General features: G+C 33.4%; 1 protein-coding gene and 1 non-coding gene across 2 annotated transcripts in view; both read left to right on the top strand.

The window, feature by feature from the left end:
• LOC113398900 (solute carrier family 23 member 2) overlaps positions 1-14,116 on the top strand; it is a 37,568-nt gene that overhangs the window by 8,450 nt on the left and 15,002 nt on the right. Inside the window, exons 5-6 of the mRNA XM_064215887.1 lie at positions 2,542-2,775; positions 4,190-4,325. Coding sequence (XP_064071957.1) covers positions 2,542-2,775; positions 4,190-4,325 — 370 coding nt within the window. The remainder of the gene's footprint in view (positions 1-2,541; positions 2,776-4,189; positions 4,326-14,116) is intronic.
• Positions 12,503-12,574, top strand: Trnaa-cgc (transfer RNA alanine (anticodon CGC)). Its single transcript has one exon. It is a non-coding gene; the product is annotated as a tRNA-Ala (tRNA).

Raw genomic sequence — 14,116 nt, 5'->3', positions numbered from 1 at the left:
GAGGCCGAATTTGCGCCTTGTATAGTTTTAGACGATGGGTCGACGTGAAATACTGTCTTGCCTTGCTGAGCACACCAAGCTTTTTTGATGCCAATTTGGCTTTGCCTTCCAATTGACCGCGGAACTGAACGAGGCTCGAAACATCGACGCCAAGTATTCCGATACTAGCTGTGGCGGCTAACGGAATGTTCTCGAATCGTGGAGATACGACAAATGGTGTTTTTTTAGCAGTTAACGCGTAAACTTGCGTCTTTTGGGGTTGAAATGGACTAGGTTTAGCCGACCCCAGTTCGAGACTTTGTTTAACGAAGACTCGATTTCAGACACAAGTTTGTTCCGGTTTTCTTCGACGTTTTCCCGAGAAATATTAACACGGCCGGTATATGAGATGTCTATGGTGCTGTCGTCTGCATAGCAGTGAATGTTACTGATTTGCAACATGTCATTGATATGCAGAAGAAACAGAGTGGGTGAAAAAACGCAGCCTTGTAGAACACCAGCATTGACGAATTTTAAGTCGGAGCATGCACCGTCGACAACGACCTTGATGCTCCGATCTGCCAAAAAACTGGTAATCCAATTGAGTAATTTCCCGGGAAGCCCATATGAAGGAAGCCCCCCCCTTGCTCTCAACTGCTTCCGCCCATTTATGAGTCAGGTAAACTAGAAGATCACCGGCTGAGAGACCCCGACGGAAACCGTATTGGGTTATGTTATGTTATGGGCAAAGGGAAGTTTGGTGTTATTTCGAGTGATGACGATGCGTGCTAAGGGTATATTGACACATTTTTCGTGTTGTCTTTTAGATCTGGCACTAACAGATAAGAAATAAAACGCTCAAAATTAAAGTGAATTACATTGTCTACGACTCATTCAATCATTCAAATGTATATTCAGTGATAGGAATGGTTTTATCGCGATTAAATTTAATTAAAACAAAGTGAACTTCATTTCTTATCAAAATAAACAAGCTTATGTGTCACTTTGTACCAGATGATTAAGATGATTCTTAACATTTGATTAACTCGGAGCATTTCAAGGGTTGCGCCCTTAACAAACGGCACCGCATAAAATAAATACAATCTGATGAAAGGATTTGTATGTAAATAATTCAATTCTAAAGACTATGTAATTTAATACCTACTTTAAAATAAGTATTAAAGATTTTATCAGAAATATTTTAGAAATAAATGCCGATCGATCCCAAATTGAGCATTTTAGATAATTTCTTGGTTTCTGTTAGAGTGCGTGCGTGCGTGCTTGTGTGCGTGTGTCATGATATACATAATTATGTTAATATTTCAGAAACTTTTTGTAATATATTAAAAACAAAGTATAGGAAGATATTATTCAACATCACGTTGATAATTTATTGATTAATATATATTGAATACTATAACATATTATGAAAGAGTATGTAATTGAAAAATCATTTAACGAGTTTAACTAGGAAACCACTTAAGCAATGAAAAGGTAAAACTATAAAGTTACTAGCTGATGGTATGGGTATCAATACCTATTTTAATTTAATTGTAAAAAATTATCCGTTACACCACGTAAACCACGTATACTCCTGACTACGCACATGAAAAAATACTCGCATAATACACAACATTGTTCAAGCTTTGATTAGTACATGTAACTTAATACCCTTTGAAGAGTATGCATTTTAGCAGTAGGTACTTTACTGTATTTTGTAACATTCGTTTTTTAGTTACGTTGACTCTCTGTTATACTGTACGGTAAACGTATTTGCATATTTATTTACCTTTTTCATTTGAGCTCGACTCAGAGCTTTTCAGTTATTCGTGTAGAATAATTACTATACAAATTTTGGGTACCATGGTACTCCTTAGTAACAATTTTTTTTTTATATTTATTTACCTTATGCAGATAGAGTGATCATTTTGTGGCCTACCGGAAAATAAACTCCGGAACCGCAGCATTTAATTGAAAAATCCTTTCACCAACTCGCGTTCCAATTGAGCGATAATGTTGAAATTTTCATTTATATTTAAAAACATAGGCTAAGAAGTACCCTAATATGTTGATTATTTTTTTGAATATACATAGATATATTTTAGATCGGTTGATCAACATTTACATCTTATTGATTAAAATCGGCTGATAAATGTTTATCTCATAAATTAAAAATTACCAGGTGATATAATTATATTTTTTATACAAAAAATATTACATTCAAACGCATTTACTGTGTGATGTGTGGAACCAGCTTTCGCCGGCGGTTTTTCCGAACCGATACGACTTAGGAACCTTCAAGAAAAGAGCGTACTCTTTCCTGAAAGGCCGGCAACGCACCTGCAAGCCCCCAGGTGTTGCAGATGTCCATGGGCGGTGGTAGTCACTTTCCATCAGGTGAGCCTCCTGCTCGTTTGCCACCTCTACCATAAAAAAAAAAAGATTCAGTGTGAGATAAACTTCAAAAGTATATATATTACATTGACATAGAAATAGAAAATATAACCGTAACGAACGAACACATTAATAATACGATTTTATCATTGATTTTAAACATTTTAGGTCTTATAACGTGGCTGCAAGCGACATTCGGCTGTCGACTGCCAATAGTCCAAGGTGGTACAATATCATTCCTGGTACCAACGTTGGCTATCCTTGGTCTACCGACGTGGAAGTGTCCCGCTCCTGACATACTTGAAGCTATGAACGTAGACGAAAGGAGGTCTATCTGGACAGTGAGGATGTGTGAGCTGTCCGGCGCTATTGCTGTGGCGTCGCTCTTTCAAGTCGTTGGAGGTAAAAGTATATCCAAGAATAAACTATCAAATTGAATTAAAAGTTCGCCAAAAATGATTTCAAAGATGAAATTTGCCTTTTATGATAAAAAATAATAATTTCATAATGATTTGATTGCTGATACTTTCATTAAATGGAATTATCTTATTTTTACAAGCATGGCATTGAACTAACCCGCCTGAGAGTCTTAGACATACATACATACATTAGCAGCCTGTAAATTTCCCACTGCTGGGCTAAGTCCTCCTCTCCCTTGAGGAGAAGGTTTTGGAGCAGATTTCACCACGCTGCTCCAATGCGGGTTGGTGGAATACACATATGGCAGAATTTCGTTGAAATTAGACATATGCAGGTTTCCTCAGGATGTTTTCTTTCACCGCCGAGCACGAGATGAATTATAAACACAAATTAAGCACATGAAAGTTCAGTGGCGCCTGCCTGGATTTGAACCCGTAATCACCGGTTAAGATGCGCGCGTTCGAACCACTGGGCCATCTCGACTTAGACATACACAACAGTTTGCTATCTTTCAGTTTGAATGGCTATGAGTGAGCCAGGGTAATTATGGCTTAAAGTTTATATTAATTGCAGCGCTAAAGAATATGGGGTGGGTTTACGGTTTTTTCACCACCGGATTTTTCTCCTGAGTTCCTATATATAATTTAAAAAAAAAACTTAACTTTACAAAAATTGGCTGCTATTTAAGCTTGGCTGAATAATGACTGAAATTAAAATTGATTAATTCTTTTTTCAAGAATGTTCATAAAACCAACTTTGAATCGTCATGTCAATTAATGTAAACTTAAACTACCACCGGTTCGGAAAGTAGATTCTACTGAGAAGAAGCGGCAAAAAACTCAGTAGTTACTCTTTTCCATTTTAATTACATAGTATGCCAGTAAAGTCGAATAAAATTTATATATATCCTGCTTAGAAATCCACAAATACTATATCCACGCTTTTTATCTTTAATATAATCTTGTATTGAGTAACATGCCTTATTTATCAAGGGTTTTTTGACATGACCTTTAAACTTTTTAATAGGCCAAGTTAAAAATAACTGTTGAATCTTATTATAGAAACGAATTCCGTGCCCCAGGAAGGATGTATTAACTTTGCGAAGTCGGAAACTAGGTGTTATTAGTTTACCTTTCCTCCTCGTGTCTATATAATGATTGTCATCGTTTCTTTCAAAAAGATCTATACTATTGTGAATATAGATAATATTGTTATAAGTATACTCTGAAGCAACTATTAGTATATCCACTTTATTATAAACATCCCGAGCAGAGTCTCGAAACCGAAAAAATACTGTCGTAAGAGAGTTGGAGATATATTGTTGTGACGTGATAGATTAATTAAACTAATTAGGTAACTAGTAAAAGTTCAGATAAATATAAGCATCTTTTGGTAGGTTACTTCGGGATAATAGGTTCTCTGCTTCGCTTCGTGACGCCGCTAACGATTGCACCAACAGTCGCGCTGGTTGGACTGACGCTGTTCGACCATGCGGCGGAGGCTGCCTCGCAACAGTGGGGCATAGCAGCGGGGTGAGTCAAAGCTTTAATATTTTCATTTAAATTTCATTATATTATATAATTATCAGTTCTTTTTGAGCCGATGGTTGTTTTAAATTTAATTTAAAATTCGTATTTTAAAGTCCTATTCGAATAAAGCATATTTCGATTTTTATTCCATTATGTTGCTCTACTGCGGGTTGGAAAAACGTGGCAAATTGCAATCAACGGATGTGGTTTTGCTTACCATATTTTACCTTACAACCTCAAATGAAATATAAACGCAAGATAACATCGAAAAAACTTACTTGCCTGGATTTGTATCAGCAAACAAAGTAAGCTCGCCTGATATCATTTTCTATCTGATTACTTTAACTTACAAGGAGCTACGATATAGAAAATTAACTTTGGTTGTTGAACCATCACGGTTGTCTGCACAAGCTAAATACACAGGTTTTTCGGTAGGCATTCTGGTACTCAACGCCGACGAGTCCCGCATAGTAAATGTGTTAGGGCCAGCCAATGTGGAAAAAAATCCTCAATACTTTAAATCTCACCTAAGCCCGGTTATTTTTAATCTTTTGTAACTTTTTAAATTATAAGTTAAAAATTTTATTCAAATAGTAGTAGTCAAATAGTAATGGTAATGATAATTATAATAACAGATTTTGTGTAAATCTGGTTAAATAATGTCCTTATTATTGTTATTAAATCAAAAAAAAAACATACTCCAAACATCGTTGAAGAATATCGAATATATATTTAAGAAATTAAATTAACATCTAATTAATCTTTCGATGAGAACATAAAGTACTGAACTTTCTAATCAGTTGAGAAGTAGGTGGTAAGGTCAAAGGTTATCGCCCTGTCTGCATGGCCCTATTGATTCAGCCAATAATAATTTCAGTCCATAAACAAGATAATATACAGGATCGTCTGAAATTTGTTTATTTCTGAAAACGAAGTTGGCACAAAATATTTTACAGATATACTAATAATTCTCTCGTATATTGAATAAAATGAATAATAAGGAATAATAAGGAAAATTAAACAGAATTAGTAAGAAGTAATAGGGTTCTCTTGTTAAGAAATTCTCATTAGCAGAAAGGAATTTAGAAGTTAGCAGTGTTGACACTTAGGCAATTATGTGAAGCTCTTCTCGGTCTTGTCAAATCGCTTTCAAAAAATATTAATTTAAATAAATAATATGACGTACGATTGTCCAAGATACAAACAGGATGCATAAACAATACATCTAAGCATATACCTCGTAAATGAGTATAATAAATTAAGTTTAAAATATATTTTTTATAACTTCTCTAACAAATACCATCTCACTTTAATATTAATTTCAACCGCTCGTGTTCCGGTTTCGATTATGAGTGAGCCAAGGAACATAAAATCTTAGTTCCCAACGTTAGTGGAGCATTGGTGTTAATAGGAACGATTAACATTTCTTAAATAACCAATATATGTGGACTATTGATAACTACTTGCTACCAGGTGGCCGATTTTCTGTCTCTCTAAATATCTGAAATTTGAATGCAGACGGTAATTTTTTATAATATATATATAGTTAGACGAGCAAAGAGGGCAAACATGGGCGTTTTTTGGAAAATGATGTTTTATACTCTGATTGAGACAACGCTTTATCACTGGAGAAAGATAATAATTCTATCACTGAAATGTCAATTCTGTTATTCACTGTTCTGGGATGATACTGATTTTGGTAGCATCTCGATTCATAAAATATGAAAAAGATAAATCTCCCGTTTATTAAAAATACCCTAAAAGTGGATATTTTCTCGTGAGCCATCTTCAATTTGTAGTAGATTTAATTTGTTTGCCATGAAGTAGTTGAAGAAGTTACTTTAAGTTAAATAGAATAAGTTAGCTTCGTTATTGTTCAATATTGTTGTTAGATGTCTTTTAATTTTTATAAGGATCATCTAATTAAAATTTATATTATGTATTTATTTTAAGTTGTTATTTCTTATAAAATGTGTTGAATTTAGCTTGAGTTTTAAGAAAGTTACCCGTGTTTTGTTTTTGAAAGTAAAATTAAAGTAACATAACCTGTAAATCTTTCTGCTGGGCTAGGACTCTTCTCTTTTAATGCATGTGACAAATTTTCTTTTCAAATCGAAAATATTTTTTAACAAATATTATAATACTATCAGTACCAACACAAGCTGGAGGGTGAAGATATATTTATTGTGCTAAATAAAGTCTATAATACTCCTTACCGCACGCCATTTCTCCTATTTTCTTATGCATATTTTTTATTCAATTTATAATGTGTTCCAGAGATTTAACAAAAAACGCTTAAAATATATTGTTTTGTAAAGGACAATTAGTTTAAATTAACGTTTTGGAGATATATAGGGTTTCGGCAATGTTTGCTTTGAAAGCGCCCGGATCGGGAATTTTCTCTACGATTTATTTTTAACATGATACATCCTAAAAATTTTACAACATATGAACATACTATGAGGTAAATGCACTAAATCTATAGTTTATCATAACATTATTCTTCCACAGTCATGTTCCATGTCAAAGTTTTTCTTAAATCTGGAGTAACAAACAAACAATATTAACTCAACATAATATAAATATGTTAATGTTATTATATTATGTGTTTCACTAATTTAAAATTACATTAGTTCTTACTTAAACATATTAATTATAATAGTACCTGGCGGCCACGTTTTCACCCACGTGGAATACTTTCATTTTCTGTCGACGAAATGATAATTAATTTGGAAGACGTATCATTTAATAGCTAAGTAATTTTAGAATCGATTTAATTGTTCCAGACGTTACAAACAAACAACTTTTATATCTATATTAATATAGTATATAATTTTACTTGGTGCCCATATCTTTTGGGTAACAGTAAAACTTGATATTGTTGTGTTCCAGTTTGAAGGGTGAGTGAGCCAGTGTAACTACAGGCACAAGGGATATAACATCTTAGTTCCCATGGTCGGTGGCGTGTCGGCGATGTAGGGATTGGATAATATTTTGTTATAACGCCAATGTGTAGTGGCGGTGGTGACCACTTATCATCAAGTGGCCTATTTGTTCGTCCGCCAACTTATACCATAAAAAAGTTGTAGATTATTATTTAAAATCTGAATGCGACCGTACACGTCTAGCATAACAAACTATTAGATTATAATTAATTAATATTATTGGATTATCGTTTCATTATATTATCGTTATATTACCAGAATCACGATGAGCAGATTTTTGGAACGAAGTACTTTTGCGCGGCTCACACTTGAGTGAATTGGCAGAAATTATGCCTACTCCAATCGATCTTTCCCTCTTTTCTCTTCCTCTTTGTCTCTTTCTAAGATATAAGGTTTTTTAAGAAGATTTAAATTTGTTTTTTGTTACTGTTACAATCCACGCGGAAATTTTAATAACAATTTTATTTCTCAAACATTTTAAATTTATATTGTTGTGTCTGTAATTTGCTATTATATAACAAAAGCTACTTCGTTCCGACAAGGTTTCCCATGACTATATCACAGCACATATTCTCATTCAAAATTTCACCATTATTTGGAAAGTATCTTATAACGAATTCATCCCCTAAAATAATAAATAATAAAATATTGACGACATTCGCGATATATATTCACGATATCAAAGTTTGTTTTTAGGTTAATGATAAATAGGCCGGTTGGTTTAAAATAGAGGTATATTTCGGCGTTCGACCTGGAATCTAAATAAATCAGATTTGCAAGTGATTGCCCGCGGGGCCGTCACCATGACAACGGGTGGAGCTCAACAAGTCCGCGATCGATTGTGCAGCCACCGATGCAGCTCTGGTCGTTGAACTTTGATACACTTTGAAATAAATGATTTATCTCTCATGTATTGACATGGTTATACCTTTAACTGATATAGATTTGAGGTAACCTTTATTAGAAAAAAATGTTTGAATACATATATATGTATATCTCTATTCTAACCATAAGAGGAGAAAAGCCAGATAAACAAGATTTGACAGCAAATTGACGCGATGTCATTAGTCGAAAGCTTGATTAATCTATGATATTCACTATGGATTTGCGAAAAAATTGCGTTTTGAACGTCGACGAAACTGTTATGGGAATTTTGGATGTAAAATCAAAACGGATATAAGTAGTTAAGCGTAATAGTGTTGTATCATAAATAAAGATACATTAATCATAAACTCTCAGTAGTGCACAATATAGCTGAGTTATTAGCAAATCGCATGAAATACGTAAATCTAAGTTTTGTTTATCTTTTTTCCTACTTTCATTGGAATAGGCTATATACGCTAATAATAACTGCGGTCTCACGTGACATTTTTTTTTTTTTATATGTAACAAATTCTTGAATCCGACCGCAGTGTTCACCAGGTACACCAAACACACACAGCACATAAAAAAAAATGAATCGGTGAGGAGGATGAGATTAGTAACATATAGACGTGCAGACATATATATATAAACTGTCAAGGAAGTTAAAGATTGACATTATCATTTCCAGTTGTATATTTTCATAATCTAATTTTGAATAAATTTGCATTAAATTTTGGAAATAGATTAGTGTAGTTTTACTCGGTGGCTTTGTGCAAGCCCGTCTGGATAGGTTTTACACACTCAGATATTCTGGTTTGAAGGGTGAGTGAGTCAGTGTCGCTACAGGCACAACAGACATAACATCTTAGCTTCCAAGGTAGGTAGCGCAGTGTAAGGAATGTTTAAGATATCTTACTGAGCTAATGTCTATTGGCGGTGGTGACCATATACCATCAGATGACCTATTTGCCCGTCCTCCTACCTATACTATAAAAAAAAGACCATTGACTAAAGCGCTAACTTTCCTACTTTCCTATAACCACCCACCCTAGTAGTAATTAGTTCTGCGCCAATCAATAATGTGTAGAGGGGAATAACCTAATGTAAATACAGGCACTGAAATCGCAAATTTCAAAATGAAACCATACGTTAACATATATTACTATCATTTATACTAATAATCGTTACAAGCAGGAATCGATCCGCGTGCGTATTATATAAAAGACACGTTTTATCATTGCGCCAGACAGTCGCCATAAGGCAATATTGACTTAAAGACGATCTAAGTATAATGATATTTTATCGCCTCACGTAGATATAATATATTTTTGAAATTGTTCCGTGAAAATATTATTAAATTTAAAACCGGGTTATTGTGGAAGACAATCTAAATTCTCTTAACATCTTCCAGAGATAATAAACTGTGACGTAATGTCAGATACCCTCAGGCTTAGGTAGAATGTAGGTTTAATTTAAATGTGACGATCTTTTTAAAAATAAACGTATTTGCTATGTCTAGTATAAATTCGTGTACTTGAATATCATTTATGTCCATTTTTATATGATGGTATATGATTTCAGCAAACTATCTATCTATAGCCTATTCCAATAGAAGTAGCAAAAAAGATAAACAAACCTTAGTTTTACGTATTTCATGCGATTTTCTAATAACTCGACTATATTGTGCACTACTGAGAGTTTATGATTAATATATCTTTATTTATAATACAACACTATTACACTTAACTACTTATATCCACTTTAATTTTACTTCCATAATTCCGATAACAGTTTCGTCGACGTTAAAAACGCCATTTTTTCGGAAAACCATAGTAAATTCAAACTCATGTACCTCTCGAAATCAATGATATCGCGTCAATTTGCTGGTAAATGTTGATTATTTGGATTTTATCCTCTTATGGTTAAGGAATAAATAAGGAAGGACATAGGTTACTTTTTATGCCTAACACCCAACGACCGACACCTAAATCGCGTGCGACGCCGCGTGCGACAACTAGTATAAAATAAAAAATACAAAATGAGGTTTTTTTTTAGTGTCGATTATTGTAATCTTTTATTAAAGCTTTAATTTAAGGCACACTGTACAACCTGCCATTATAATGGTGACATTGATAGGGAGAGAATCAAATTTACACATATAATAATTGCTTGACGAAAAACAGGGAAAGCTATTATTAAAACAGGGAAAAACAGGAAAATTTATTAAGGGATTGTGTTCCTCGTATTGTCGTGAAATAAAAAACGTAAATGTTAAATAAAAAACAAAGATATTTATTAACTACGAAAAATATTGGGTTTTAGTAAAAGTTCTTTCGTATTTTAAATAGTTCTTTACGAGAAAATTAAGAGAAAAAGATCTTACTGCAAACTGCAAACATCATCAGCAACAGTTCCAAAATCAGGTATCCATCACTGAAAAATACTGTTGTGATTGTAGTGGGACAGAAAAGGTCAAGTTTACTACGAGTTGTTGAAACAGGGAAAAACTATCAACGCGGTTCTGTACTGCAATCAGCTGGATAAATTGAATGCAGCTATTACACAAAAGAGGCCAGCATTAGCATCAAGAAAAGGAATAGTGTTCCGCCACGATAATGGTCGACCGCATAGGTACTACAATGGTGACTGAACAAAAACTAAATGCGTTAGGATGGGAAATCCTTAGTCACTCGCCGTATTCACCTGACATTGCACCAACTGATTATGACCTGTTCAGATATTTGCAAAATTATCTAACGGGAAATAACATCAACTCTTTTAAAAGTGTTTCTAAGGCAGTTGTTAACTATTTTAACTCCAAAGGTTAAACCTGTGAATTCCTATTTTGTAGAAGTTCTCGCCCTTTCCGTTATTTAATATATAATTGATTAATATTAAACACATATTTTTATAAATGAATTCAAATATTTTCTTTAAAATACGACAGAACTTTCCCTCCAACCTATTAATTAATATTCGTTTTTTAAAGATTTGTAAACGTACTTCTTTTTTCGCACCCAGTCGACAAAAGTAGATCTTAATCGACACTCATTTGTTCAAATACAGCTAACTAGCTGTTCTCAACTGAGAACACCTGAATTTTAAAATTCACACTCTTAGTTTGTATTTAGAATTATAAATCATTCCGTGCTTAACGGCAAAAACATACCTAGTCTATATACGAATTAAATGGGTAATATTAAATTCGCAATAATTTATCTATTGCTAAAATGGCAAATAAAATTTCTTTAATCTTTCGTTCACGCACCATTTGAAGGAAAATATCATGATATGGGCTTTTCATTCTTTTCCCTTTACTGAATCATCAGGTGATTTGTAATATTATTTCTAGAATACTGTGAGATGTCCGTCTGATCTATAACCAGATAAAAAATCTTTATAGCAGATTTTCTTTTGAACTAGTTATAACAAACGATCTTTTATCATAACCGTTTTATCATTATATATTATTTGTACCAGCACTATGTATTTAAAGTATCTTAATTATAAAAAGATCGATTCAGTAATTGGAAATTAGAAAACAAGACATTTATTATTTTATATATTGATTACATACACAAACTTCGAACCATCGTTTTAGCCTAACCCTTAGGGGTGGAGTTTCGTAAAATCCCTTCTTATCGGATGTCTATACCCAAAATTCAAGTTTGTAGGTGTTATGAGATTTCGTGATTAATCAGTGAGTGGTATTTCGCTTATAATCTTAGGTTTTACTGGAAAATCTTAAGATTTACCTTAGTTCGAGCTTTTACAGTAACATATAGATTGATGTGATCTGCATGAAAGAAAATTGTACGATTAATAAAATTAACGTTAAAAAAATCGTTAAAAAATTTAAATATCTAATCGGGCTGGCAAATAAAAGTCAACGCCGTCCGTAAACGTCAACACAATAAGAAAGATAACATCGCAAATGCACCAATCTTACGGACTCAGATGTTATGTCCTGTTGTGTTATGTATGTTTGTACCTTTTATTACCTCACTGACCCTTCAAACCAGAAAAAAATAATGTTGCTTGAAAACACAGTAAGTTAAGAACAGACGGTACCTACCAAGACCACCAAAAAGTAAGCTAGTTGTTACCATATAGTTCCACTATTCACTTCGGAGTATCCACACCTTAATATATATCAATATTTATAGTATTCTTATCCAAATGACATATACTTGCATAGTTTCAAATCGATACCGCGGCTAGAAGTTGGTTAAAATCGATTACTATGTTTTGTTGACGTACTGATTTTGCTAGTTATATACAAAGCGTGCTACATATATTAAACGTATAAAAATGTTGTTGAACTTCTATTTGATTTTACATTGTAACGATTTATTCGTATCATTTCTTACAGGGGGTGTAACTCAGTGGTAGAGTGTCTGCTTCGCATGCTGAAAGTCCTGGGTTCAAATCCCAGCACCTCCATAGAAAATCGTTTTTTATTTTTTACAATAAATAAGTTTTATTTCCGGTATTTTTTTTAAATTGTATACCGTACTCCTCATATCTTTTGAATGTATTTTGTTGCAGAAACTGTATACTTAGGCGCAATGTATGGAAGGGTTGTTTTTCTTGTTTAAAATCTATTTCTTACAAAAATAAACAAAACAATTTTATTCTATATTTTGTCCAATACGTAAGTTCTAACGAATGAATATAATAAATTACTGTTTGTTCATAGACGCCAACTCAGTTCCACGGAGATGGACACTTAAACAAATGAAGGAGCTGATATTTACTTAACACTAGCTAACCGTCCCGGCTTTGCTCAGGTCAAATAACTACCCAAATGTTTGTATGGGAGGACAATTTTTTTTAAATAAATAAAATAAATTACCTGTACCAATTCGGGTCGGATGGCTAGAACAATTTTATGATGAATAATAAACAAATAATTAAGTACTAGCGGGTAGTGGCTGTATTAGTTTAACAAATATTTGTCAACAAAATTCTAAAATTGTCAGAAAGCCCCTAGCTCTTATGATTTCTGTTATGCACTATTATTATTAAATTAACTATTGTTATATTATATATATGTTTTTACGATAGACAGTATAGATCAATATTTATTTTGTAGATACTATATGGATATGTATGTATATGTTTTTTTTTATGTAGTTTTATATAAGTATGTGCATATATTGTTATATATTGTTAATTAATTTTTAATTACCGCCTTCATGGTTTTTCTGTTTGACCTAAAGGTTGACTGGCAGAGAATGCCTTCAGGCATTAAGTCCGCCTTTTGTCCCATTAACTTTATGGTGGTCAATAAAGCATTTAAATAAAATAAATAAATAAATAAAACGGAAGTCACGGATACCAGTATAAATCTCATTAATAGCGAATTAAAGTTTCTATTAGTAAAGTATTAATATTAAGCAAGCAAGCCTTGGTAGTAGGGCTTTGTGCAAGCCCGTCTGGATAGGTACCATCTACTCATCAGATCGCTCACCAAATAGCAATTTTTAGGTTTAAAGGGTGAGTAAACCAGTGTAACTACAGGCATAAGGGACATGATATCTTGGTCCCCAAGGTTGGTGGCTGTTGTCTATGAGTGGCGGTAACCATATACCACCAGTGGCGTAGCATGGGGGGGGGGGGGGGTTCTGGGTAGAGAAAAAAAAGTTAATTTCTTTCAGTGTTTTTTTCTGTTTTTTGTTGTTACCAAATACCAAATACCCAGGTACCTATGCAGGTTCTATGCATGGGTGTTGCAAGCGCAAGCTTTCTCAATAACTATTATTTAGGAAACTTATTTCGTTTCAATGTTATTTTAAATAACTTACACCAGCAAAACTACTGGATGTTACTGGAAAATGTAACCTTGACCACGCTACCGACATTGACAAGGAGGAGTTTGAACTTGAGCGAGGGCGACTTCGAAGTTTTGCCATTGCTACTGGAGATCTTGATAAATTTGGCAAAGCTAATGCAGGTCCAATTGAATTATTGGAGTTCATTGTC

This window comes from Vanessa tameamea, chromosome 9 (assembly GCF_037043105.1).
Source record: "Vanessa tameamea isolate UH-Manoa-2023 chromosome 9, ilVanTame1 primary haplotype, whole genome shotgun sequence".
NCBI lineage: Eukaryota > Metazoa > Arthropoda > Insecta > Lepidoptera > Nymphalidae > Vanessa > Vanessa tameamea.
The sequence above is the reverse complement of the archived record's forward strand: the minus strand, read 5'-3'. Positions and strand labels throughout refer to the sequence as shown.